The 26,010-nt window shown below is 40.6% G+C and overlaps 1 protein-coding gene across 1 annotated transcript; it reads left to right on the top strand.

Moving 5' to 3' along the window:
* The first annotated feature begins 14,597 nt into the window (after positions 1-14,597).
* Positions 14,598-20,713, top strand: SLC30A10 (solute carrier family 30 member 10). Its single transcript, XM_061991448.1, has 4 exons — positions 14,598-15,109; positions 15,539-15,622; positions 18,497-18,733; positions 19,452-20,713. The coding sequence occupies exons 1-4, from the start codon at positions 14,617-14,619 to the stop codon at positions 19,925-19,927; spliced, it is 1,290 nt and encodes a 429-aa protein (XP_061847432.1). The 5' UTR covers positions 14,598-14,616; the 3' UTR covers positions 19,928-20,713.
* Positions 20,714-26,010: the final 5,297 nt, after the last annotated feature.

The following is a 26,010-nucleotide window of genomic DNA, read 5'->3' as shown; positions in this document are numbered from 1 at the left end:
TAGGAAATGAGCATATGAATCAGAACACAGGACTACGGTTTATTCAATGATACTACTTTGTAATATAACTGCAACTCTCTTGAATCTTCCTTGCTTCTTATAGTTGTATACTGATAAGTTTGGGTTGAATAGCGTGGTAAGGTGGGGTTTTAGGGGAACTGAACTGCCTTAACACGGGACTGCTCCTTATTGGCGAAATTAAACACTCCGGAGCATTTTAGCTCTACTGCAATGGGAATACTTCGTTTAGCTCGAGCTCTTGTTTAGGCAATTGAACCTTGTGTAAGACAGGGCTTTTGAGAGCTGTGAAGTTTAACTCTGGTCTGTTCCCATTGAAAGGAGAACAGCTTGTAAAAAATTTTCTTATATTTCATGTTCCATAGTTCAGATAAGTAGCTGCATGTAACTGTAATACCGTAAGGAAAACATCACAGAAATAGCTGGAATAGAAGTAGTAACGCACGGGAGATAATGAAGAAGAGCAAGTACTAGTTTCAGTGTTCTAATTAGTTCTACTAATTCACGCTACCAGAGCTAGTGGTGTTTGTAAAATGGTGATGTAGTGGAGGACACACACACTCAAGAGCTGCAGCATGTAGGTAGACGACCAAATGTTAAAAATTCCATCTGTTGGCAGGTGAGGCTTCTAACAAACTGGACTTTAAACATAAATATTTTGGCTATGGAAACCCTGGGAGCAAAAATCTAAATGAAAATCGGGGGTGGGTGTTTAGTTTTTGACCTAAAGTTAATTCACCTTGGGAAGTCTAAGGCCAGCAGGGACAGTTGGTCAGCTCAGGTTATCAGTATTACAATCTTATCTCCCTATGGCTGTACTGCATGTAATTTCCTTCCGTTTTATCTTGTAACTTACTGTGTGTATATACGTACACAGATGGGCTTTTCAAACATAAACTGGATCATAAACTTTTCAAGGAAGGCACCTGTTCTTATCATCCATACTGTCTAGTGTGCTATTAGCAGCTGGATTTCCTTCTCTGGGGGTTGTGAATGTGCGTAAACGACGTGTACGCTCCAGGGCTCAACGGGTCCTACAGTGAGGGACAAAAAAAATGTTTCTGGGTCAGGTTCTTACTCTGTTCCAGAAATGTCACCTGGTACAAGCTAGGACTTAATGCAACTTCTACTTCCTCAACTTCTGGTTGTGCTTTCCCCAAATCTGACTTCCCTCCAAGTGTATGAGGGTAACTTTGGGATTTTGAGGTGAGCAGGGTTTTCTAAATGGGAAATAAACAATGCTCTTTGGGTTTATTGTTAAGGTTCAGTTCAGCTTCCATCTTTAATGGCCACACAGTTAGAAAATGGTCTCCAACTTTAGTCCATTTCCATGGGCAAAGTTAAAATGTGCCAAAAGTACTAGCGGTCAAGAACTCCAGGTTGCTAAAATGGAAGATCCATTCAGTTGTCTTTGAAACTTGCTCTATGGACATGTTCAATGACCATTTGTAGGCAGTTAATGCTTACTATGTTCTGAAAAACGATGTCCACCCAACATGGATTTCAAATGTCTTCTTCCACAGACATGTCGCAGTATTTTCTCAGCACTGAAGTTACTGGCAGCTGAAATGGACCTCAGAGGAGAGTTTTATGCAAAAGAAATACTTTCTTTAACTGCTTAAAATTCTAAGCCACTTTCTTACAGTCTCCTGTCATGGTCTTACTCAGCCTTTTAGGACAGTGCCATTAGGTAGAGTAGCAAGTCTTGGTGCTCCCAGTAGTCTCCTATAGGGTTTTTTTGTTGCTGTTGTGTAGAAAAAAACCCACCTCCTAAGGGTGGAACTCCTGCAGGATCGAAGCCCTCAGGGTGCCTCCACATGACAAATCTTGCTAAACTGCCCTTTAAACTGATTTATTGCTTTAGTGCTTCCTATAAAAGTGACTCCTGCATGTGAGCAGCGCTGACAGGCGAAGGGCAGAATCACAGGCAGTGAGCTTCTCTTTGCGCTGCTCTATCTTGCAGAACCTCAGAGTAAGGGGAAAGAGCAACAGAAATGGGCCGCTACTCGGGCAGGAGCAGCAGGCTCATCTTCATGTGCGTGGTGAGCCTTCTGCTTTTCATTCTCGAGGTCTCGGTAGCCTCCATAGGCAATTCTCTTTCCTTAGCTTCAGATGCCTTTGCTGTTCTCTCTCACTTGATTTCCATGATCATCGGTTTGTTTGGCGTAAGGCTGAGTCGCATCAGATGGCACAAGGCTAACACTTTTGGCTTCAGCCGGGCAGATGTGCTGGGAGCTTTTGGCAACTCCGTTTTTGCCACTGCTCTAATGTTTAGCATCTTTGTTGAGGCAATCAAGAGGTTTATCAATCCACAGAAGACTGAGAATGTGCTGCTTATCCTCGCTGTCGGAATCACAGGTCTGTTCTTCAATGTGCTCAACTATGTTATCTTCATGGACTGCTGTTACTGTCATGCACCCGAAGGAGACCCTGAAACAGGTAAATAACCTAATGCTATTGCTCAAAGTTCCCAGCCCTCTATGCTGCTGCTTAGTGACTTTTCTAGAGACTATTTACTTCTTCTCTGAGATGGGCAAGAAAAATGTTTTATTTTGTTTTATTCTTTTGTTAGCAAGGGCAATGGATTTTATGCCTGAGCCCATACATGTTTCCAGCTATCACCACAAGTCTTTCTCTTCAAGTAGTGCATGCTTTGACTTTCTAAAGTGTACAGTGGTCTACAAGGTAAATTTTTCCCTGATCTACTGGCTGGACAAACACAGGACAAAGTGTACTGCCATCCTAAGGAGGTACTTCTTAGGAAATACCTAATTGTAAAATACTAATCATCCACAATCCTCAATGCTTTAGCAATTCTGCTGTAATTTTCATCTAAGATGTTGTTACCTTTTAAGAAGTGTTCATAGTTTGTATGAGGCAAAAGAACAGGTAGCAGCAAAAGGAAACTCTTAAGATGCCTTTGTCTTGGGGGTAAAAACTGTTTTGAGAATATTTGTATGCTGACCAAAACACCTATGTATTCAGAGCTCGAGTGTTCTTTGCTGATGTTTGGTAACCTATGCTTGGGCGAGCGTGCGGGGAAGAAACCGGGTTATTCTGCTACACAAATCTTTGTCAGGAGGTTCTTTTGAGTGCACAGAGGTTCAGCCTTTCTTTTTATTAGCACAGAATTTTCAAGTTTCAACATTTGAGAGGAGGGATGGGGAGGGCTTTTTCATTCCTGCAGAAACAATCTCACTTAATTTGACATAAGATACATGCAAATTCTCTTTCTCTGCATGTATTTATGCATACACACATACAAACATGTTTCTTAAAAACAGAAACGTTTCCACTGGGATAGGAACCAGACATTCGCAAATTGTTAACTGTACATCCTGGGGGGAAAGCTGGGAGAACCTGTCTAATAAAGCAGCTGCTGTTATGTACTGCTCTAGGTGAGGTAAGTTTTATATTTGACTTTCAGGCTAGACAGGACTTTGGAGCTAGATATTAAAAGTTTGTTAGTTGGCATTTCAATGTTCAATGTGTTTTCTCAAGAGTTTAAAGTGGAAAAAGTTTCTGTCTGTTATTAAAGCTACCTCCAGAAAATATTGAAGGTTTAACATTACTGGTGTGTAACACTAAAACCAGATGCACAACTTATTTTGTTGCCCATTTGTTTAGATGCCTGACTGTTTAAAGTTTAAGCTGCTGTTAGACTAAAGTTGTGGTCGTGTGTAACCAGCAGGAGGATTTAATGGGCGCTTATATTAGGAACTGTTAGCAATTCCTGATGAAATCCTATGATGGCTTCATGGAAGAAAGCTTCCAAAACTGTGCCTCTGGGTGAAGTCAGGGAGGAGGAGCAAATCAGCACTTAAAACCAAAGGTGGAGAGTGTAAGGTAATTAAGGAATTAACTGAAATTAATGACAACTGTGCAGGTTAATGCCATTCTCACTGAATTTCCCGGATCCTGCTCTGAACAACGCCCTGGGACAACACAGCCATCCCTCTCCCTCTGATAGACTCATGGTCAAATACCTGGCAACTCTGTTTTGCTTTCAACTGAATTTCAGGTGCAAAAGGCAGGGATTAATTTTGCACAATCCTACAAGTGGTGCAGATTTGTCAGTGGTTTTGCTTCTCTATTTCTGATACAATGAATCTGATGTGCTTGCAGTACTGCCTACAGGCAAGACAATGCCATTTTGCATGATAGAGGGAATGCTCCTTTCTTCTGGACTTCATTTTATAATCCCCACTTAGGTGAAGATTCACATTTATTTCCTCTAATTTTCTCTATATTCAACCTGAGTGGGATTTTAATTACATTTCTTTCAAGAGAAATGTTATTTCCCAAAGAGCCATACTCTGAAAAGCATACTTACATGCTTTACGTATATTTTATGTATATATTGAAAAACACTTAAAAAGAGGGATTCCATCTTTATCTCTTCTCATCCTGTGAATGAGGAAAAGACATTATTTCCTGGAGACTGAAGTCAAAGCAAATTTTCTAGTGTGTCAGCACCACTAGCAGAAATTCAAGTGGATCGACGTGGTCTCTGAATCCTGGTGCAATTCAGCTGTCCACAGGCAATACCCTGAGTGGCACCTGAGCAATCTCCTGACGTCAGTGACATTTTGCTGGAGGGTAAAGGTTTGTAGTCCTCTACCTTTTAGGCTTCCCAGAAAGCGGGAGAGCTGCCTTCAAATCTGTTTCCCAAGTAGGATATAGTTTTAAACAGCTCTGTCCTCTCATGGATGTGATTTCTTGCACTGCTTTGAAAACTACAAAGCAAAAAATTGAGCATTTCAGTTGTCCAGTGCTGTATTATGGGTGCTGAGGGCAGTGGGAACACCTAAATCACAATGAAGCAAATTCTTCCATGTGTATTAGTGCCATGATTAATTGCAACAGTCTACAGTTCACCTCATTCCTCTGTTGCATAGGCTACTGTCAGGGATGGAAAAATTAGCCAGTGGCTTTCCTGGATGGTGCTGACAGCAGCAGCAGAGCGAGCTATGCCTACAACGAGCATTACTAGCCAGGTCTGAGATCCAGTGCACACAGAGGGTGGTGTTCACAGGCACCAACCCACCTTTCCATGCTTTTCCCTTGTTTTACTTCTGTACTCCTCATTTAGCTCATTGCAGCATCCACGCTTCAAGTTCTCAACTTAGTATGAATATTCTTGGTGAGCAAGTATAAATGTAGTTTTTCCAAGTTGCCACCTCAGGTAGATCCAGCTTCCCTCCCTCCACCCATCATCTGGGTTTGTTTTGCCTCTCACCCCTTACTCTTCTGTTCCTCCTCCTCTTTTTTTTCTGATTCTTTCTGCCCTTTTGCTCTGTGTCTGACTCCCAAAGTCTTCATCTACTGCTCTCCCCCTTTGCCTCTCTCTCACTTTCTATATCAATCAAATTCCTGTCTGTCCCCTCTGCCAGCTGTAAGCACCCTTCTCCTACCAGTTTAAATTAAGGTCTCTCTGCTCTCTAGATCTATCTTTGCACTTGATTCAGACAGTGTAGTTCCCCACGCTATGTTAGGACTAAGAAGGAAGGTCAGCAAGAGTACAGGGAGGATATGCCCCTGTTCTTTCTTTTGATGCTGTCCCAACACAGCTATTACAGGTATAAAATATGTCTACACTCTCTAAAGGAAGTGCCGTGTGAAGATACTTGGGCCAGCTGGGATATCCACAGCAGTGTGGTGGGCAGCACAGTATAGTTATTGCTTTGACTTAAAATCCAGGAAATACTTGTTAAAATAAAGAAATATTAAAGCTTCCCTAAGTAACTTGGCAGAAGTTAACATTCACAAAACGCTTTTCTTACTGTTGCTGTTGGAAACGATGGAGCGGCTTTAGCCAGAATTTTCTGACAACTTTGAGGTCTTGTATCTTATGTAGAAAATTTTGGCACAAAAAAATGAAGGCTATGGCAAAGTAATAAGAAGCTGGAAAAAAACCAGGCTTTTATAATAAATATCAGAAAATTTAATATTGATCATAGAATCATAGAATGGTAGGACTGGAAGGGACCTTTAGAGATCATCTAGTCCAACACCCCTGCAGAAGCAGGGTCACCTAGATCAGGTCGCATAGGAACATGTCCAGGCGGGTCTTGAAGACTTCCAGGGAAGGAGACTCCACAACCCCTCTGGGCAGCCTGTGCCAGGGCTCCCTCACCCCAACAGTGAAATAGGTTTTTCTTTTATTTAAGTGGAACTTTTTGTGTTCCAGCTTCATCCCATTACCCCTTGTCCTGTTACTAGCTACTATAGAAAAAAGGGATGTCCCAACCTCCTGACACCCACCCTTTAGATATTTGTAAATGTTAATAAGATCTCCCCTCAGTCTCCTCTTCTCCAGACTAAACAGCCCCAGTTCTCACAGCCTGTCCTCATATGAAAGATGTTCCATTCCCCTGATCATCTGGGTGGCCCTTGGTGGTGATCATACCCTTCATAGTCAGTGATAAAAATACAGAAGCCTATTTTACTGCACAGAGGGATCAGCTTACTCTTGTTTAAGTAGTTCAGTGCTACTGTCTCTTCTACTCATTTATACAAAGTTTTAAACTGCTAGGGGGATCAGTTTGAAGAGCACCACATTACTCCAATGATAGCAATACTCTGTTGTTTGTCTTGAGAAAATGAATAAAGGCTTAACATGAAGAAAACACTTGTTCTGTCATCGTGTGATCTTTACAGGGAGATGGGGGGGAAGTAGGAAATGAAGATGTGACCTAACACAACCTGTTTGATACTGAGCCACCCATATAATGGCTGGGGCTGTGAGAAACAGCCCTAATCTTCTGAGAGACTTCATGGTCTTCACACAGTTCACAGAGTTCAATGAGTTCACTTGTTCTGCGTTAGCAGCCAAGTCTCTCTTTTATACTCTGGTAGGTGCAATTTAGCAGGCATGTATATATGCTTTTTATGTGGTAAAGCTCTTGGGTCTTGATTCTCTTGTTTCACTGTGCAACAGCAGCCTGCTTCTTAGATAAGAGGTGGCATGTAAGCTAGCAGTCGTTCCCACAAATGGAAAACATACATTTTGTCTCCTCCTGACCTTATGAAGTGTGAGTTAGTTTATTCTTAGGCTTGCTGTGAGACTTTGGGTTTTTTTTTTTCCCAGGCTTTTGTAAGTAGGAGAGATTTGGGGTATGCATGTGTGAATGAAGAGAAGCTCTAGTTTTAACTGACTGAGTGACTTGGGAAAGCTTTATTGCTGTAATATTCTGAACTCAAATTTTAAACATCTCTTGCAAAGATACTAGTCCCAGGTGAAGAGAGAAAATTTATAGGCCAAAATGAGCAGATAAGTGGCTGCTTGACTTGTATCTTGATGTCATAGACCTTCCCAGTGGAGACCTGGTGAGCAAAACTGTGCAGGTATTGAAAAGTAATGGTTTTTGTAGTGCCTCTCTAATTCAACAGACTCAACAATCAATACTGTAAGAGAGCAAAGTGCTCTGGGGATTAGAGACCCAGAGCAAAGGATATCGGTTTCTTAGATTGTCAGTGTGAAGAATTTAATGATCATTTAATTCACCTGGATTTGAGAAAAATAAGTTTCTTGGTGTGAAGAGGTTTCTCTCTCAAATGTATTGCTGAAAGGGTGCCAGGCTATTCCAGTCTGATGGCTTGAAGACATTTTTATGGAATGAGAAGGAACCCTGGGTTCAACATCTATAACAACAAACCTCTGGCTTTCTATGCCTTTCACACGTGAAAAGCCTGAAAGCTTTTCCTCAAGATTAACATTTCTGCCTCTAGTTTACCTCTGTTTTCACTGTGTTGTTGCCAGGCTGACACTATTTTTCCCTCGAAAGCACCAACCCTTCAGTAAATGCTTCTTGCCAGTTCATCCCCTGACTGCATTCATAGACAGATGACTATCAAATGCACACCACCGGGGTTTACCAACAAATAGTTGCTTCAATCATACCATACCATCCTCATAGATTTATGCTGCCTACACAGGCACTGTGCACTGTGGTATCCAGCTCCCAAATGCCTGATAACATCGTATCCAGAAATGGACTTTATATGTTTATTTCCATAAATCCCAGAGGTGTTAGTATATTGACATGGAGATAACCAAAGCCTACGCTAACCAAATATTTAGATATTCTGGCATTGATTTCTACAGCATTAGTGGACATAGTCCTCTCAAATGGAATATAAAGGTGTTCTGGTTTTGGCTGGCTTTGAGAAACTCTCAAAATAATTTGCTTACCAGATATCTCAGACTGAGCAACTGTCTTTCCTGAAGGTCTTTAGTTTAATAGTGTGCCAAATCATCCTCATCAAATTCTTCCAAAGCTTTTCTGAGCAGCTGCCCCAAAGGTAATTAGATCTGTGATAATTTATATTAGCTGAAGCTCTAATCCAGAGTCCTTAACAAAGACAAGACAGAGGGGAAGGGACTGAAAGCTTACTCAGCAATATGCTTCACTAAATTTTAGTCAGATCTGATTTTAGTTTTTGGGGGCTGGACTAAATGATCTCCAGAGGTCCCTACCATTCTGTGGAGGGGAGATCTTATTAATATTTACAAATATCTAAATGGTGGGTGTCAGGAGGTTGAGGCATCCCTTTTTTCTGTTGTGCATAGCAACAGGACAAGGGGTAATGGGATGAAGCTGTAACACAAAAAGTTCCACTTAAATATAAGAAAAAACTATTTCACTGTGAGGGTGATGGAGCCCTGGCACAGGCTGCCCAGAGGGGTTATGGAGTCTCTTTCCTTGGAGGTCTTCAAGACCCGCCTGGACATGTTCCTACGTGACCTGATCTAGGTGACCCTGCTTCTGCAGGGGAGTTGGAGTAGAAGATCTCTAAAGGTCCCTTCCAACCCTACCATTCTGTGATTTTATGATTCTTAAAAGAAACCTCCGAAGATAATGCAACGGAGAGACTTTTAATTTCCCCCCATAGTTTTCAATGATAACTCTTTTCATCAAAACAAGTAAGAGCAAATGTTTTGGGGCCATTTGTTAGACAAAGTGGAAAGTGTGGAATGAAAATTTTAAGCTTGTAAGTAAAGCAAGCAAAGCATCCCCAAATGGTTTATGCAACAGCATAAAGGTAAGATCAAAAGTTCTGAATCTAGATTCCAACAGTACCAATACCACTGAACTTTGGGTAACTGAATTTGCCCTCAACCTTGAACTAATTTCATAATGAAGGCATAGACAGACTGAGTAACATCACATTATCTGTGGTGAGCTGTAAGGAAATAAAAGGACTGAAAGATAACTGAGTTCAAAGTCATAAACAGTTTCAATACAATGGGGTTTTTTAAAGCCCACATGTTTTATACGTTAACTACAATTGTTTTATTTGGATTGCTATTCTGCAGAGAGTTTGCTACAGGCATAGGTTTGATATCAGCTTCAGTCTAGAAACGCTGCTGGGATGGAAAGTCAAGGTTTTGAAATAGGCCGGAATGTAATATACAATGATGAAATCAGTGAGTGGCTTTCTCTTCATGTTTTTGCAACATGCTGTGCTACCTCCCAGTAGGAAAAGGTTATATGGGTACGTGTATATAGACACATATACATCTATACGGGAAACTTAACAGACCTATACTTTTGCAAAGATGAACTATCAAGTAGTTGAAATATTCTGGGAAGCACTATCCAGGTGCTGGAGCAGATACTGACTGGACATGTCTTAAACTATGAAAAAGGTTTCTTCATGCCAGATATTAAAAGCAGGGAATGGTAGTTTGTAACTAACAAACTGAACAACTGACTTAAAATAGAAAAAAAAATCTACCAAAAAAGACAAATTCCATGCTAGTAACTAAATAATCCCACAGGCTTATAATTTCAGAATTACCTACCAGTGTACTCTAGCCCTCTTTGGAGAGGCACAAAAAATCCATTCTCTGTGTCTGGCCAGCCTGCAGTCTGTCGCTGGGACAGTTTCAGAACTCTCACGAAGAGTCACAGCTGTGTTTAAAAAAGCCCAGAACATTCACCTCTGTACTATGTCAAGGACGCTGATAAAGTTTTCACTCAGACTGTGTAACTCTTTCTGGAAGGCTAACTTCTGCTTCCCAGGTTGAAGCAAACCTAATGAACTGATTTACCAGCTCTAGCTTTCAGTGTATGCCCAGAAATGACATCTTTCCCTTGCAGGTATTGTTCTGAGCAGAATGAGAGGGAGATAAAAACAAACTGAGCAAACAGAAACAAACCACCTGCAAACAGAATACTCTTGTACTAACTGTCTTCTACAACAAGGTCCGTTGGTTGGTGTTGATTTTGTGATTAATTTTGTAGTCATATTTATTTGTGGCAGAATAGATTGTTTCAATTTAGATTTGCCATAAATTTGGCCCAGTATTTCTAATTTAAAGAAACAAGCTATACAAGACCCTTCAGGGCTGTCACCAGGTCTTGTTGGAATGAAGCTTAAAGATCCCCACTCATCACATTTCAGGCTCTGGGATGCTGCCTTTAAATGAAATGTGCCTAGGGTCAGAATCGGCTTTTTAGTGTAAATGTAGTGTTTTCTTCCCACAGTCTTAAAGAGGCATGACTCTCTTATCACATACAGTGATGTCTGGCCATCTGTTTCTTTCATTCTCTAGTGTCTTACAGATAATTCCTGGTATATCATTTGTAAATCATTTTTATGATAGGTTAAAAAGTAATCCCTTCCAGGACTTTGATAATCAGGGTGAAGAATGATCTCTCTTAATTATAGAGTTTATAATTACTGATTTATTTTCATGGTTTTTTTACTATCCAAATTCTATAACACCACAAGGCTATGATTATTTTCATTCTTCATTTATCGGTGGAAGAAAATTACCATTGTTACCACTGTTACTGTTGTCATATTTCATAGCAACATAGTGTAGCTTGTTTTCAAAGGATGGCAATGGCTTCTCTGCAAGGAACAACTTTGTAGTTTATCCTGTCACCTTGAAAAGAGATAACTTAAGAAGGGTGTGACAGAAGTCTGCAAAACCAAGGATGTGATAAGGAAAGTCAGTAGTTGTTAGGTGTTTATTCTGTCCTCTGATAAAAGAATGAGTATACTTTAAAGTACAAGAATCCAGGTTCAATACAAAGAGAAAGAGGTAGTTCTTCATATCTTGAGTAGAACACGTGTGGAACATGTTGCCAAATTGAAATCTACATCTAGTACATGGAAGAGAAATCCATTCAAGGCTACTAAATACAGATACCTAGCTCAGAAATTTGTTTGAGCTGAAAATATTTGAAAGACAGACAAGTATTATGGGAAAGTATCATATATACTTACCCTGCTCTTACTGTTACCTAGGCATCCCCTTATGGTCACAGTTGGGGAAAGCCTATTGGCTAGAAGGCATGACTCTTGATGGCTAAGTGTTAATAACTGCTGTGCTGAGAACTTTAAAAAGTTGATACACATAAATCTTGAAGCTTACAGGAGCACTTTGCATCTTTGGGGTTCAGAAGGAAAGCGGTCTTGTTTGCAAAAATTTTATCAGTTAATAAGAATTTTATCAATTCCTGCTCCTGATTAGGATGAGGAAATTCTAAGAACAGCTTTTTCTAGCAGTATTGTAGCTGAAACAGTAGTAGTTGGCAAATAATGAATAAAAATAAGGTGTTGGACAGCCTTTTCTAGACCTCCTAAGAAGCACTTGTTCAGCTCAGCATAACCAGAGAGACTGGGATATTTAGTTTGTTTTATTTAATAGTATATACCTTGTTCAGGCAATCTCAGTACTGGATGAGTAAGTCGAAGTGTAACATATTGTTGAATGTCTGCAGTCAGTGTCAAACACCCAAGATGCTAATCACATTGCAAAACAGTCAGAAACACAGCTCCTTCCTAAAAGGATTTGAGATCAAGCATTCTGATACTGTAAGTGGATCAGTGCAAGCAGAGTGTTAGTGCCTGCAAGGTGGGAAAAGCCTGAGAGAAAACCCTGTTAATGGGGTCAATGCCTTACGAAGGACCAAGACTTTCTTTTGGACTACAGAAGAAGATCAAGGTGCAAAAGAGCTACGGGGATAACACACTGCTTTATTCTGAAGACAGAGATAAATTAATTATTCTTGTTATTGAAAGTGACAACTTGCTGAACAAGAATGATTAGTGCAGCTTTGTTCAAATGATGGTTTTAGGAGTTGCTTGTCTTGGAGTGATAGTGTGACCCAGATAAGGAGGGACAGGCAGGCTCGAGTGCGTAGTGGGGTGAGCAAAAGCTTGGATTTCCAAGAGGCTTTCTGAGTAGCCATAGTGTGAAGGGGAAGACCCTTGTGTGGATAAACAAGTGGTTGGAAGATAAGAAAAAGAAAGCGGGAGAGAATAAGCAGTTCCATAAAAAGGTTTGCTAAACGTTCAGATAACAAAAATGAATCAAATATGAGGGGATACTGGGAAAGGACAGAAGGAGAAATTCAGCAGCTTTGCTGTGCCTCAACAGGCAGAAGAAGGAAGAATCAGTGGGTCACGAACACAGCTTCAGAGATGAAGCTCTGAACACGTACTACCTCTGACTTTAGTGAGTCACCTGTAATTGTGATCCGTGTCAAAGGACGTAGTCACAGCCTTATTGGCTGAAAATAATATTTTTAGTGTTATTTCTTCAAATTAATGGTGATATTTTTATGGTTTTGAAGTGAGTTCAGGGTTATGACACTTTTTTTTTCCTGAGAGAAGTGATGTATATTTTGCACAGGAGGATTAATGATGTTCTAGCCACTGTACTATAACATTATAATATTATCTATTATAACCCCTGGAAATACTTTTCAGTCTATGCAGGAGCAATGAGCTGGGCTTCAATGATATTTTTTGATTGTAAGTGAAGTGCCAGAGGCATAAGTTTCTATCATTAATTACAATAAAGAATATTTAGTCTTTCATTTTAAAGTTTATATGTAATAGACTACTTAGCGTCCTATAAATGATGCATTTTTCTTCTTTTAATTGTACCTACATCATGCTGCTTTTTATATGGCCCAGCTATTTAAAACCTACCATCTTATGCTGCTAGATGTAATTATAGAGCTGAAATGGGTGTCAATGCAAGTAATGCTGTCTCTTCCCACTGTTATGTTTGTCTATACGGTTAAGGTTTGTTTGTATGCATTTGTTAATTGCAGGAATATTGCAATTATTTTGCAGGTATTTTCAATGCTTGAGCATTGAGTGTGTAAAGGACATGCACAAGAACCTCCAGTGAATTGGGAGTTCTGGGTGTTAATCCTTGCAGATACACAGGAGGTTATCCCCTGAATGCCTACTGAAGTCCACTCCAGAGGTTAAGATACATCTTGAGTTATATGCAGGAAAGGCTTTGGTTGTATACACTGAATGTAGGTGGAATTGAAAGGCCTCATTTAAAAGATGTATTTAAGCAAGGGATCAAACTCAATTAACATCAAGAACAATGCAATTGCTTCATAGGTAGAATAAAGAAGAAATTCCTGAGGCCTTTAATGAATTTCTGGTTGTAGGTAACACCACCTTTAGTAGGAAGGTCGTGACAGTGGTCCCTGGCCTCACTGATTTATCTGATAGTGATGTATTCTTTGCCTGATGGGGTGAAATGTCTGATGTGTTACTTCAGTGTGAATTGTAGTTGCTGAAGCAGTAAACCCAGCACTGGTGCACCTCTTCTTGTAACTGAAATACTCCAGACTCTTGCAGGGTATAATTTAAAGGGCATTATTTTCTTTAGGTCTTATGCCTTTTACTTATTATTTTTGGGGTTCTGTTCTGTAATGGAAAAGCCTGTGGTTGAGGATGACTTAACTTCCCAGCACCTCCTTTGATTACTGAGTTGCTCCCATCATCTCAAAGTTCTGTATTAGCAGTCTGACTCTGTCCTTTTTCCATTTGCATGCAAGGGCGTCACTTTCCTACAAAATGTCATTAAAAAAACCCACCCCATCCCAAACCTACCGACACAAGACGGGTTTTCTCTCTTACTATGCTTCATGTAGACTATTCTGTAGGTTAAAAGAATGAATGAAATTATCTTTTTTCATAGGTTGATGACAGATTCACACGCACTTGGGTACTATTTTGACAGAAGTTTTTAAAAAGGTAGCAACAGGAAGTTACCTGTTTCAGTAGATGGCACTCTGTCCTTTGATTTGGCACTTACGCCACCAAGAAAGCACCAAAAGAGTATAATTATTGGATCCGTCGCCGGATTTGTCTGTCTTTGGTGAAACCTGGTGTCTTGGAGAACGCGCAGGATAGCCTTTTGTTTCCTGTCGGGATGGCTCTGCCGACTGGAGAGGGTTTGCGCCTCCCCACCACCCTTTCATATCCTATTTGTTTCGTATTTGAATCATTTCGTATCGCCCACGGTCGTTTTTAATCACCCGTGCGCGTCGGGGCGGGGGGCGTTTCCCGCAGATCCCCACCCGAGAGCGCGGCGGCGGTGTCTGCCGGTGTCGGTGCCTGTGTTTGGCGGTGTCGGGGGGCGGTGCGGTGCGGGGCGGTGCGGGCGGCCGGCGCCTTCCCCGCGGGGCAGGGCGGGCGGGCGGAGCCGGGCCGGGCGCGGAGCGGCGGTGTTAAAGGGCGGTGCGGTGGCGGCGGGTGCGGGTTGGTAGCGGGGCATGATCCGGCGGTAGTGCGGAGAGAGGGGCGCCGGTGGGACCGGCCGTCGCCATGGGGCGGTACTCGGGGAAGACGTGCCGCCTCATCTTCATGCTGGTGCTCACCGCCGGCTTCTTCGTGGCCGAGCTGGTGTCGGGCTACCTAGGCAACTCCATCGCGCTGGTGTCTGACTCCTTCAACATGCTTTCGGACCTCATCTCCCTTTGCGTGGGCCTCTCCACGGGGCGCATCGCCCGGCGCAGCCGCCGGGGCCCCCGCGCCACATACGGTTACAGCCGCGCCGAGGCGGTGGGGGCCCTGAGCAACGCTGTCTTCCTCACCGCCCTCTGCTTCACCATCTTAGTGGAGGCCATCCTGCGCCTCGCCCGGCCCGAGCCCATCGATGACGCCCAGTTGGTGCTCGTCGTTGGCACCCTCGGCCTCGCCGTCAACCTCGTGGGGCTCCTCGTCTTCCAGGACTGGGGCTCCTGCTGCCGGCGCCGCCGCTCGCCCGACCCCGCCGCGCCGCCGGTCGTGCCCAGCGGCACCTCGACGGATGAAGCAGGTGCCTTTCGGCTGCAGCCTCGCCGCCTTGCCACCCTACCTTCCCCTGCCGTCCCTTGCCTCTCCCCACCCTTTGCGCCCATCCTCATCCCTCCCGGTCCTTTTGTACCTCCTGTTTGTCCTGCGAACCCGCCAAGCTGCTGGACCCACACTCTGGGCCCTTTCAGAACCCCAAACTCACTTGTGGGCACTGGGGAATTTCTTTAACCTAATTCGTAAACCCGCCAGCTCTTTCACTTTGTACTTTACACTGGGCTACTGGGTGTCTGCTTGGGAGGAGGGAAGGAGACGTTGCTCAGCGAGCTGCGTGGAAAATGTGTTGGCTTGGTTTTATTCTTGTTATCTTTGAAATAAGTTGGTTTTGAGAAGGTTGATGTTTTTTCTGTTTGTAGAACTTATACACAACACAGCGTTTCTTCTTTGAATGCAGGTGATTCACCAAATGACCAAAAAAGCCCTGAAGAGGGGCCTGAGCAGAAAAAAGAGAAAAAGTCTGAAGCCTTGAACATCAGAGGTACAGTATGGGAGTATACTGCTAATATTATTTTAACTTAAAACACTTCCTAGTTTCCATTATATATGTATTTTTAACATATCAATAAGAAATGGAGCAAAAGCCTAGGACTAGATGTGCATGGTCCCAGCTATCTTTAGCAGAAAGGTTATGCTTGTATGAAATAGCATAGATGATAAAAAAATAGTGTGGTACCGAATTGACTCTGAATGTGCTCACGTTTTGGTTTTAATTCTTTAAAAGAGTGCAGATGAACATTTTGGAAAGGAGGCAAAGCCTGCTGTACTAAGGTCAAGTTGCTAGAGGCCTTCCAGGAAGGTAAAGCAAGTAGCTATGAGGCACTTCTTTGAGTGTCACTACTATAGTAGTTGAACAGTTTTCAACTTTCAAATGCTTTTGGGGGGAAAACAGAGCTTCTTTAAATCCTGATGTTGATAAATGTTTTGTTGTCAGCATGAGGACAAAGGTACTGAAGCTTGTGCTTCAGCTATGTGTTTTGCCAGGTCCTTGAACTGTGGACCTGTCTCTAAGAGAGTCTGTTACAGGATCAGTCATCCTTACCTTGTCGTTCAGCTGGTCTCTGGGTATCTGTAGAATGAAACAGTATAGCTGCTTCTAAGAATAAATTGATCAAGTGTTTGTCTTCCTCTCTGTAAAGGTGTTGATGTGCCTACACATATACATACCTATTCTGAGCAAAGCCAAAAGCTTGTCAGAAAGCTGAAACAGAATGGTAGTTTCAGGCTTCTTATGGGCACCTGTCAGTATCTAATACTTCTCCAAAGTCTTCTAAATTGGCATCATGTGAATTCAGCTTAAGAGATCTATAGGGCAGTCAGACACATGAGGCTTTTCTCGTTTGTGTCTCTGTCTACTTTTCTTTTAAAAATGTTTTTTGAGTTACACAGATGTGTCTTTGGAGATAAAACAGTGTGCTAGAGCCACAACACTATCCTGAATGTCTAGAAACTTGTCACTGGATGTTATGGCATTATAGTAGTAAGATTATTGGAGCAGGAAAATCAAACTCACTTTGTTTTTACTTCTTGATCATATGGAGATGTTGGAAAACTGCATTACCTGTACTCTTGCCATACTGACTTTGTTTATGAAAAATTAATTTTCAGTTCTATCTTATAGCTGTAGCTTTTGGGGAAATGGGTTCATTTCTGTCAAAGCTCTCATGATGTATAATCAAGAAATACATATTAGTTATTGGTATTCCAAAGTAAGCATTTTCTGAATTATGCATTATCAATTCGTAATTTATCAAAATTATTACATTCTTAACATTTTTTTTCTTAGTTTTAAAAAAAAAGACTTTCGGAGACATTTTCCTGGTCTTTTTAGGCTGTGCTCTCTAGTTGGTTGCCTTGGCAATTACATCCTGCCTTTCCCTCTTGTTAGTGCAATAGCTGATAGCCCATGCTGAATTGGGATTATTTGTAAATGAAAAGGAAACACTGCAACACTGTTAGGAGGAGTAAAACCCTGTGGGAGTTTGCCAAAAGGGGCAGAACATGCCTGACTCCAACAGAAAGAGCTGGACTTTCTAGATGCTTGTACTTTCTTATCTGACCCAAGTGTTTTAGAGGAACTCCAGTGGTTATTGCCTTCATTTCTTATATGGAAAATCAATGTTTGTTCACAGAGCTGGCAAGGAACAGCAGCATGGGCACAGCTTGAGGTCTAATCCAGTGTCTAGCATAATCAAAGAATCAAAACTCTTTGCTGAGTTGTTAATGAGTTTCAGAGGGAGCCTTATACAGCTTCTCCAGCCCAAAGGAATGATTAAACTGAAAATGAAGGTCTTGAAAGAGCTTGTCATAGGGATATTAAAAGGAGATGGTCTGGTTTATTCTCTCACAAACTCAGAGGAAAAAGTATTGGCAAAGAAATTAACTTCATATATTTGAAGGTATTATGGATTAGGCATGGGTTGGAATGAAACCTCTGAACAGTAAAGACTGGCAAAACTGGAGTGTGTCTGAGCAACCATAGGAAGAGGGAGACTTATGTGAAGTAGTAAAAAAAATACAAGAACAAGTTAAGAACTCCTTTTTGCTTCTCTTATTGTAACTTTATATCAAGTAGTCGAAAGGGCAGCTAAAATGTGTTATTACAAGAGCCTGTTTTGTATCATTTTGTGCAGAAAACGTATCTGTTGATGTAAAAAGTGGTACTCAGAACTCCTCTCAACTTGGGAGTAGTCCGGACACCCATTAAACTGTGCCATCCATGTGACTCACTCTCAAACCATAATCTGGCTTTTGGTTTTTTTTGGGTCTGAGGGCTAGTAGTGTTGATAGGACAAGATTTAATATGACTAGGTATCAAGCTTGATGCAAAATTTGCCGTTTGTGGGAATTTGGAGCCACAGGAATGGACGTAGGTTTCGCTTAGGTAATTTTTCAGATTTCAACAGTGTCACAGAAGCTGATGGAGGTGCATAACTGTTACTGGTGGTGATCCATGACTGTCTTAGCTTCCAGGGCAGAACATATATATTTAGTAATCAATTTTTGATTGAGAACTGAGATTTAATGTGTCAGGATCTCTTAAAAACCTGCAGGCATTTAAGCAAACACGTTTTACGTTGCCATGGCATTGCAGTTGGATCACAGTTGCTAGCATACCCTACATGTTTAATAATGCATCCCATTTAAGCAGCTGTGGTTCAGAGTCACTGTTTTCCTTGCTATTCTGTTCTGAAAGCTGCTATTGAAAACTTTGATTACGATGTTAATGCCTGGAATATTGCATTTTTCATGTCAAGTAGAACAGACTTGAAAAATGCAGCATTACTCTCCTCCCTCCCTGGAAAAAAACAACTCAAACTAAAACCACTAATAGAAATTGTACCGTTTGTTTCAGGTGTTCTTTTGCATGTTATGGGAGATGCACTTGGATCTGTGGTCGTGGTAATTGCTGCTACGATTTTTCATGTACTTCCCTTGGGAAATGCTCCATGTAACTGGCAGTGCTACATTGATCCAAGCCTGACCATAATTATGGTGTTTATCGTCTTGTCTTCTGCATTCCCACTTATCAAGGAGACCTCAATTATTTTGTTGCAGATGGTTCCCAAAGGTGTTAATATGCAACTACTGAGTAAGTTGAATTTGTTGTTGAAATGTTATTAATTTTAATTATATATTTCTATGCATATGTTATTTCTGGAATGACATATTTGGATTATTTACTCATAACAGCTCTAAATTCTCAAGAACTGTGAGAAATAATCACATGCCTGTGTCCTAGCAACATGACTCAAATCTCTCTGGATTAGTTAAAGTATGTATTTTGAGAATGTGGTACTCTGACAATACATCAAAAATACCAGGTCTTGAGCTGTTAATGCTTTGTGTGGGGTGTTAGTGAAATAAACAACATTGAATTATGATATTTCCTAGCACTGTGGTGATGTCTTCTGAAAGGCTTCCAAGACAGCTTAGAAATTTCCATTAAAGGTTGGTTAATTTTGTAGCAATCTGGCGTTGTTCACACTGATTAATTACGGGGTAGCATTGGTTATTTCTGGAATTTCACCATGCTCAGGGCTAAAGAATCCAGAAGATGCAGTGCAAGGCAAGGCAAGTGGTGCTGTAACATTGCTTCTATGAACAGCTGGTAAATGATCATTAGGGAGTCTGAGGGACAGATGAACCCAAAAGGAAGAGTGGCCTGCTCATGTGGTCATCTGCAGGCTGAGCTGAAGGTGACTGGGAGTAGACATATTTTACAAAGTATGACTCTCTTTAAAAGACAGTTTGGAGACTGCTGTCCCAGTTCACCAAAGCCTCTAATGTCTTTCTCTTGTGTCTTCCAGCTGACAGACTAGCTCGTGTACCAGGTGTTAGCAGCCTTCACGAGGTGCATGTTTGGGAGCTGGCAGGTGGGAAGAATATTGCTACTCTTCATGTCAAGTGTCAAACCTCTGCTGATTACCAAGATGCTGCTTATCAAATACGGAAGGTTTTCCATGAAGCAGGCATCCATTCTGTGACCATCCAGCCTGAGTACATTGACAACAAGACCTCCCTGCTACTGTGCAGCTCACCCTGCATCTCAAAAGCTTGTGACTCTCAGCTGTGCTGCAGTCAGCGGGAGACTCCCCTGGCTAAAACTAATGGCTATGCTGAGAAAAATGATAGTTGCCATTTGGGGCCGCATAAAGACAATGGTTCAAGTAAAAATGATATTGAAATCTCTATTGAGTACCCACTGGCAGAGGATAGCATTAAAAAAGTGAAAAATCATGATGCATCTGATAGCAAATCACAGCTGAGCAGCACACGGCTGTAGGCAGTTCCCTCTCTTCTGTATCATGTTTTCATAGAACAAAAGTGTCCTGGCTAGGAAGAGGGGGGGAGGTCACCGGTGGTTGTAGCTGAAGTTTATGTGGCAAAAAGATTTCAATGCTTTGGCTGTAAACCAAAAGACTCTTAAACCCCTCTGAGATAAAGATTAGTATGAAGCATGTTGCAGTCATCTCAGATTTTTCTGGTACGACCTAACCCAGTTCCTTATCAAACTGTGTGTGAATTTCTATTGTTAGGGTGTATAAGGTGTACTGCTGTCTGCACTGATGCTTGCAGGTATGGCCAGTGGCACTGGGAGTGAAACTCTGGCCTTTTCTGCTGAAGTGAGCCGTCTCCTGGAAGCCCTGTGGCCAGTTAGTGACTGTACTGGGTTGAAGTACTGTATATTTAAAAAGGACTTTAGTAGAGATGTTTTACTGTTCCTTAAAACCCCTTTTTGTGTAGACAGTTCATGTTTAACAATAACGCGTGTGCTTCTGTCCAGTGGGGCTTGTGAATGACATCAAAAGTGTATAAGGGGAAAGGGGAGCACTCGGGAGTTTTGACTTGCATTGTTTTCTTGATTGACTCCTGTATGATTGACAGAGCAGAAGCTGGTTTTGCTTCTCTACTAGTAGTACTGGAGTCCTAGCCTAATCACAGATAAGTATGCTAAAGATTAGATTTGTCATGAAAACAAAGAAATACTAATGTTGTCTGTACTGCTTCTTGCAAATGGAAATGCAGGCAGACATCCAAGTAACATTAATCTTCTTCACTGTTGTGATTGTATAACTCAGTTTTTAAAAATTTTTATTCTTTTTCACCTAACAGCAGAATGGTCTCAATTCATCATTGTGTGGGGTGATAGCAGTATCTTCAACACTGAGTGTCTGTCATTATTCATGCTGAATAAAGAAGCTAATGTATTTGTTATGAACAGTTAGAATTCCTCAGTTCTATTATTAAAACACCATTAAATATTGTGTTAATTAAGAAAGTCCCTTTAAAATTTTATATGCAGTATTATCACTTAGAGGGAGCTTTAAAAAAAATTACAGAGATAGTTTTTCCTGGTTTAGTCTCAATTATTTCTTGTTTATTCTTTTTAAAGGTCTAAGTCCTCACCTCTGCCCTGCTTCTCCTCCTCCCATCCCAAAGGTGTATTTTGAAGTGTATGTAGAGAAGCAGTTTCATTATCTTTTTGCTGCTTGCTCTTTTTGAAGGTACACAAAGGTACTCTAAGGAAAACAAGATGAAGTGCTGTGTCAACAGCACTGGATTTTGGTCAGGCACGCTCTCCAGGTTTCTGGGAGAGGAGACCCACTACCTAATCCACACTGAATGTAGTACCTAGCCTCACTGGCTATGCAGATCAGATCCAGAAGCTTTCAAATGCGTTTTGCTGTCAAAAAGAGCCTTTCAGTAGTCTGTGTGACCTGGGAAGACTATTTTATTCACTTATTCATCAGGACACCGTTGTAAAATAGTGGTGTCTTTACCTCAGCGATACCTTAACAGAAAGGGCAAATTGATTTTTGTGCCTGGGCTGGGAAAATACCAGGACCTCCTTGTAAGGCTGGCTTGAAAGCAGCCAACTCGTTATTAATAAGGATGATTACATTAAATCAATGAATATTAAAACACACAGCAGGATATTTTGCTGTGTGGAAAATGATATTTACTGAAACACTGATTGTGTTTCAAGTAGCACATTTCTAGATTTGTAGTTACCCATTTTGAACAGATTATTGGGTGAATGAATATATTTTATACCTTCCTGATGTAAGTTTGTATTGTATAAATTAGTCTATATGTTAGTATAATGAAAAGCTCGATCCTGCAGTCTGTTTGATTCTGCTGGCAGCAACAGAAGTGAAAACAGCATTCTCTTGCTTGACAGTTCTTGCACGAATTAATGTAAATCAGGAAACATTTTAAGAATTGATCTGTCTTTTCAAACTGTATGGCATAAAGTAAGACAGCCCTTTCCTCAGTTCTTTTTGTCTTTGTTTTCATCTATGATGTTTAAATGTCGAGGTTTAGATGTAAATAACAAGTATATTTATAGGGTTTTTTTAGAACTGGAAGAGAAGACTCCCAAAATAACAACAAAGTCTACGGGAGAACTTGCTTCCCAGATAGCCTCTAAAACAAACACCCTTCTGTAATTATGCATTTGTGTCTTAAATCAGGTAATTTTTTAGATACACCTTTTATTAAATGATTGAAAGATGGATGACAGTGTTCTTTACTCTGAAATTAGACAAAACTATTATGTGTAATGTTGGGACACTTAAAAAAAGTGGACCATCTCTTTCTTTATCCTTCCAGTGTTAAAACTATGGTTATCTGTTTTTTTTTAAGCTTTTAAAACTGTTGTCACTTGGCAATACAACAAATTACCATTCTTAAGCTTTTTTTTTCCTTGTCTGGTTAAATGTACTGTAACTGTTGCCTGTGAATAAATAGGAAAATACCAGGGATTATAGAAATCTTCAGGTCTAGAAAACAAGCAGATTTAAAATTTCCTTTGTTAATTAGGCAAGCAAACTCAACAGAGCTATGTTATTTATGAGATGAAGTTTGCTTTTTCCGTGCAGGGACTTACAGGGTATTCAGCTATTCTGATCCGGTTTCCTTGCCCTTCTTTGGATCCCTCAACACAGTCTTTTTCCTCCTCTGTTTTATATATGTTACATCTATGCTGTACTCTACTTCTGTAGGCTTCATTCCCATCGGTGTGTTTTTTGTATTGTGTTATTTCCCTTCAATTCTTGGCATATGTCTTCTAAATCCCTTGAAGCAGGCTTTCATTTTGAGGTACACCGTATTTCAACACTTGCCACTATTCTATTGGCATTTGTTCTAGATTGAGTTTTGTAGCATATTGCACTGTCATAAAATCTCTTTTCTGGCCTCTTTATCTTAATTACTTTTTTTCTCTCTACTTCAGTTACGCAAAATTTCTGATGACTGCAGGATGACTGTGCTACTCTATCCTATTCAAGCACTCTTATTCTTGCATCCTTATGGCATTCAGGTTCTCTTGCAGTGGTTGCCCCTATCTGTCCATCACTGCCTGTAGCAAAGAAAATCTGCTTAAAGTACAGGTGACTTTCATCTGGTTGTCCAGCTGTGTAGTGCTCTGATTCATAATCAGTCATATATGTGATCTAGATACATGACAATGAAACTTTTGCTAGCCTTGCCAGGTAGTCTTGGAGCACCAGAAATCTGGAATACATTACCATGGCATTGAATGCAAAAAGCAATTTCCCAGCCTTCACCAGTCGTGAACCTTTTCTTAAAGAATTTTTTCTCACTTTTTCATGTGTTCCATATATGCTGATTTGATTGTTATTTTTCCTCTTTCTGTAGCTCTCTAAATGCAGGTCTCACCTTTGCTCTTCCATAGAAAGAAAAATAGCTGGTGCTATTTTTAGTATTGCCTTTGTTTTAGCAGCTTTTCAGTTCACTTCCTTTTCCTTTTGTTCTTCGCGATACTTATTTTAACTTGTAGTGTAATGTGGTTTTTCCCCCTCTTATTCTTTTTCTCCAGGAAAAGCTGTATGGTTTTTGCTAGCTTTCTTATCATGTTGATGTACCTGTAGTACAGTTTAGATATACCTCTTTCATGCACTTGTTTAATTTTTGCACTCCATTCATCCGCTTTCTGGTTTTGCTGTGTGATACACTTTACCATTGCAAACCACAATGACTTTAAGTTATTCTTATTCTTTCCTCTTACCCTACCCAATTACAAAACTTACTGTCTTGAATGCTCCCTTTTATTATGAGCTCTGAAGGGAATATGTCAGCATCTGAGTTTTCCTCAAAGTGAATTTCAGCACCAAAGTCTGTGGATGGCTTGACGTGAGCTACTCTAAAGACTATTTTATCTCTGTGGTCTATGTATCTGTTGTCATCCTCAGATATATATGTTTATATACACTTACATTCTTTATAAGCACTCCACCTGAACCAACTTCTTCAAGAAGGCTGGTTTCTAAATCTGAGACAATATAATGAAATCAGTAGGGTTTACTAGTCATCCATTAACACCTTAGGGGAGAGCTTGGATGACTAATTGGAAAGCAGGTAAAGGGACACTTCTCAAAAGATAATTCAAAAGATTAAGATTTCTGTAGGATCTACTACCTTGGTGTTCAGTGGAAGCACTTTCTATGTTAAGTACTTTATTTGAACAGTGATACCTTGATATGAGGATATCACTGTGTAAGAGTGTTACATTTATGGAGTTTTGTTGCTTAAGAGTTTCCTCCAGTTTTTCTGTTCATTATGCAATTTAAACAATGTGCCAAAATGTGATTTCTGTAATTGCTGAATCAATGAATTGTAAATCTAAGTGTAATTTTATTAACTATTAGTGAAAAATTACTTAAAGTTTTATGTACAGTTATTTTTTTCAAAATGAAGTTTGAATGTCTTGTAAATAAAGTGTATTTTTAAATAAACCTGTTGTTCTCAGCTTCATGTATGTTAGCACTAGGGGACTTGTTTCAGTTTGGATAGTTTTATGGCCTTTGTATGAGTAAAGTTTGCAGACCTGTAAGCTTGTTAGTGCTGCAAATTTTGTTATGTATTTGGAAGAAAAGGGAACAGACATTTTAAAGCTTTTCCTTTGCAAGCAGCCTAACATTTGCTAATGTGTTCCTAATGGGATTGAATTTACAGCCTGTAGCTCTAGGCCGCCAGACAACCTGATGGGCTTTTCACAGAATGCAACTGCTGTATTACTACCTGGGTTCTGCTAGGTTATGTCTGCTTGGTTGGTATTTAGCCTCTATTCAACAACTCTCCTTTCTCTGTCTTCAGATGTGCACATCTGTGTGTGTGAGGATGTTTGTATCATGGAGAAAGTTGACTGTATATTGTAACATCAGGGGTAGGAGAGCTCTGAAATTCTCACTTCTGGGTTTCGTGACCTGAACATCCATATTAGAAAGGAGGTGAGGACTAACACTACAAGTCTAGGTGCTGGTTTTAGAGCCACAGTCATAAACAGGCCCTCATATGTTTCTCTGTCTTTAGCATTAATATCCCCTATGTGCCACCTGACTCCTACCCCACTGTGTCTGATATTCCAGTTGTCCATGTACCTACAGATTTTTTTGGTGAGGAGACAGCACTCAAATCTTTTGAGCATGTCCAAATTGCAGAAACTATATCAATGCCCAATTAGAGATGAAATTAATTTTTGGCCACTATGTTGCCTATGGGCTTGTGCTTGGTTGATGTTCCTCAGCTTGTAGCTGGTGAACCACTAGTGACTGGGGAAACAGAAATGAAAAATAAATTAAGCAATCCCTGGCAAATAAAATAATACATTCCAAAGAAAAAAAAAAAGAAACATTGAGGATGTAACCTAACTGTTTTGGGTTATACAGGAAAATGATTGCAGCAATGCTGCCCAAGTCATCCTGGGATTGCTTTTGGAAAAGATAAAAGATCGTGCTCTGATTAATAAATATTGAAAAATAGCATTTTAGGACAGGAAGAACAAGAGCTGATAGATTTGGAGCATGCAGTTTTACTCCTAACATATAATGTCTCTTCAGGAACACAAACTTTGCCCTCTGATCCAAAGATGGAATTTATTGTTGGGTCCTAGCTGTATTTTACTAGCAGAGAATTATATTGCTATAAGATTTGAGTTGGAAAGGCGTAATTGTAATGTTTTGCCATCAGCTCTCCAGAGACGTCACTAGATTTGTGGCTGAACTTCTCTCTGCTAATGTGATATTGATTGTTCAATGAAAGAAGCACATATCTTGTTCAACAGAGATAACATTTGAATAACTGTGAGGCTTTATTGGCTATTTCTGTATTAAAGAATTAGTTATACCTAGGCATATTCCTAGGTATAGAGACTACCTGCCACAGAAGAGCTTACATCTCTGCTAGTAAAATACCACTTCAAAAGAGGGTGGTTGTGTGCTGATGGCAAACTGAGATTAGGTCCTTGACTCTGGACTTGTCCCTGGGAATGATGGGGGACAGTAATAATTGCCACAGGCCATGAAGGGCTTGAACAGCTTACTAATACAGATGATCATGGTCCAC

This window comes from Colius striatus, chromosome 2 (genome assembly GCF_028858725.1).
Source record: "Colius striatus isolate bColStr4 chromosome 2, bColStr4.1.hap1, whole genome shotgun sequence".
In the NCBI taxonomy this organism is placed as follows: domain Eukaryota; kingdom Metazoa; phylum Chordata; class Aves; order Coliiformes; family Coliidae; genus Colius; species Colius striatus.
The sequence above is the reverse complement of the archived record's forward strand: the minus strand, read 5'-3'. Positions and strand labels throughout refer to the sequence as shown.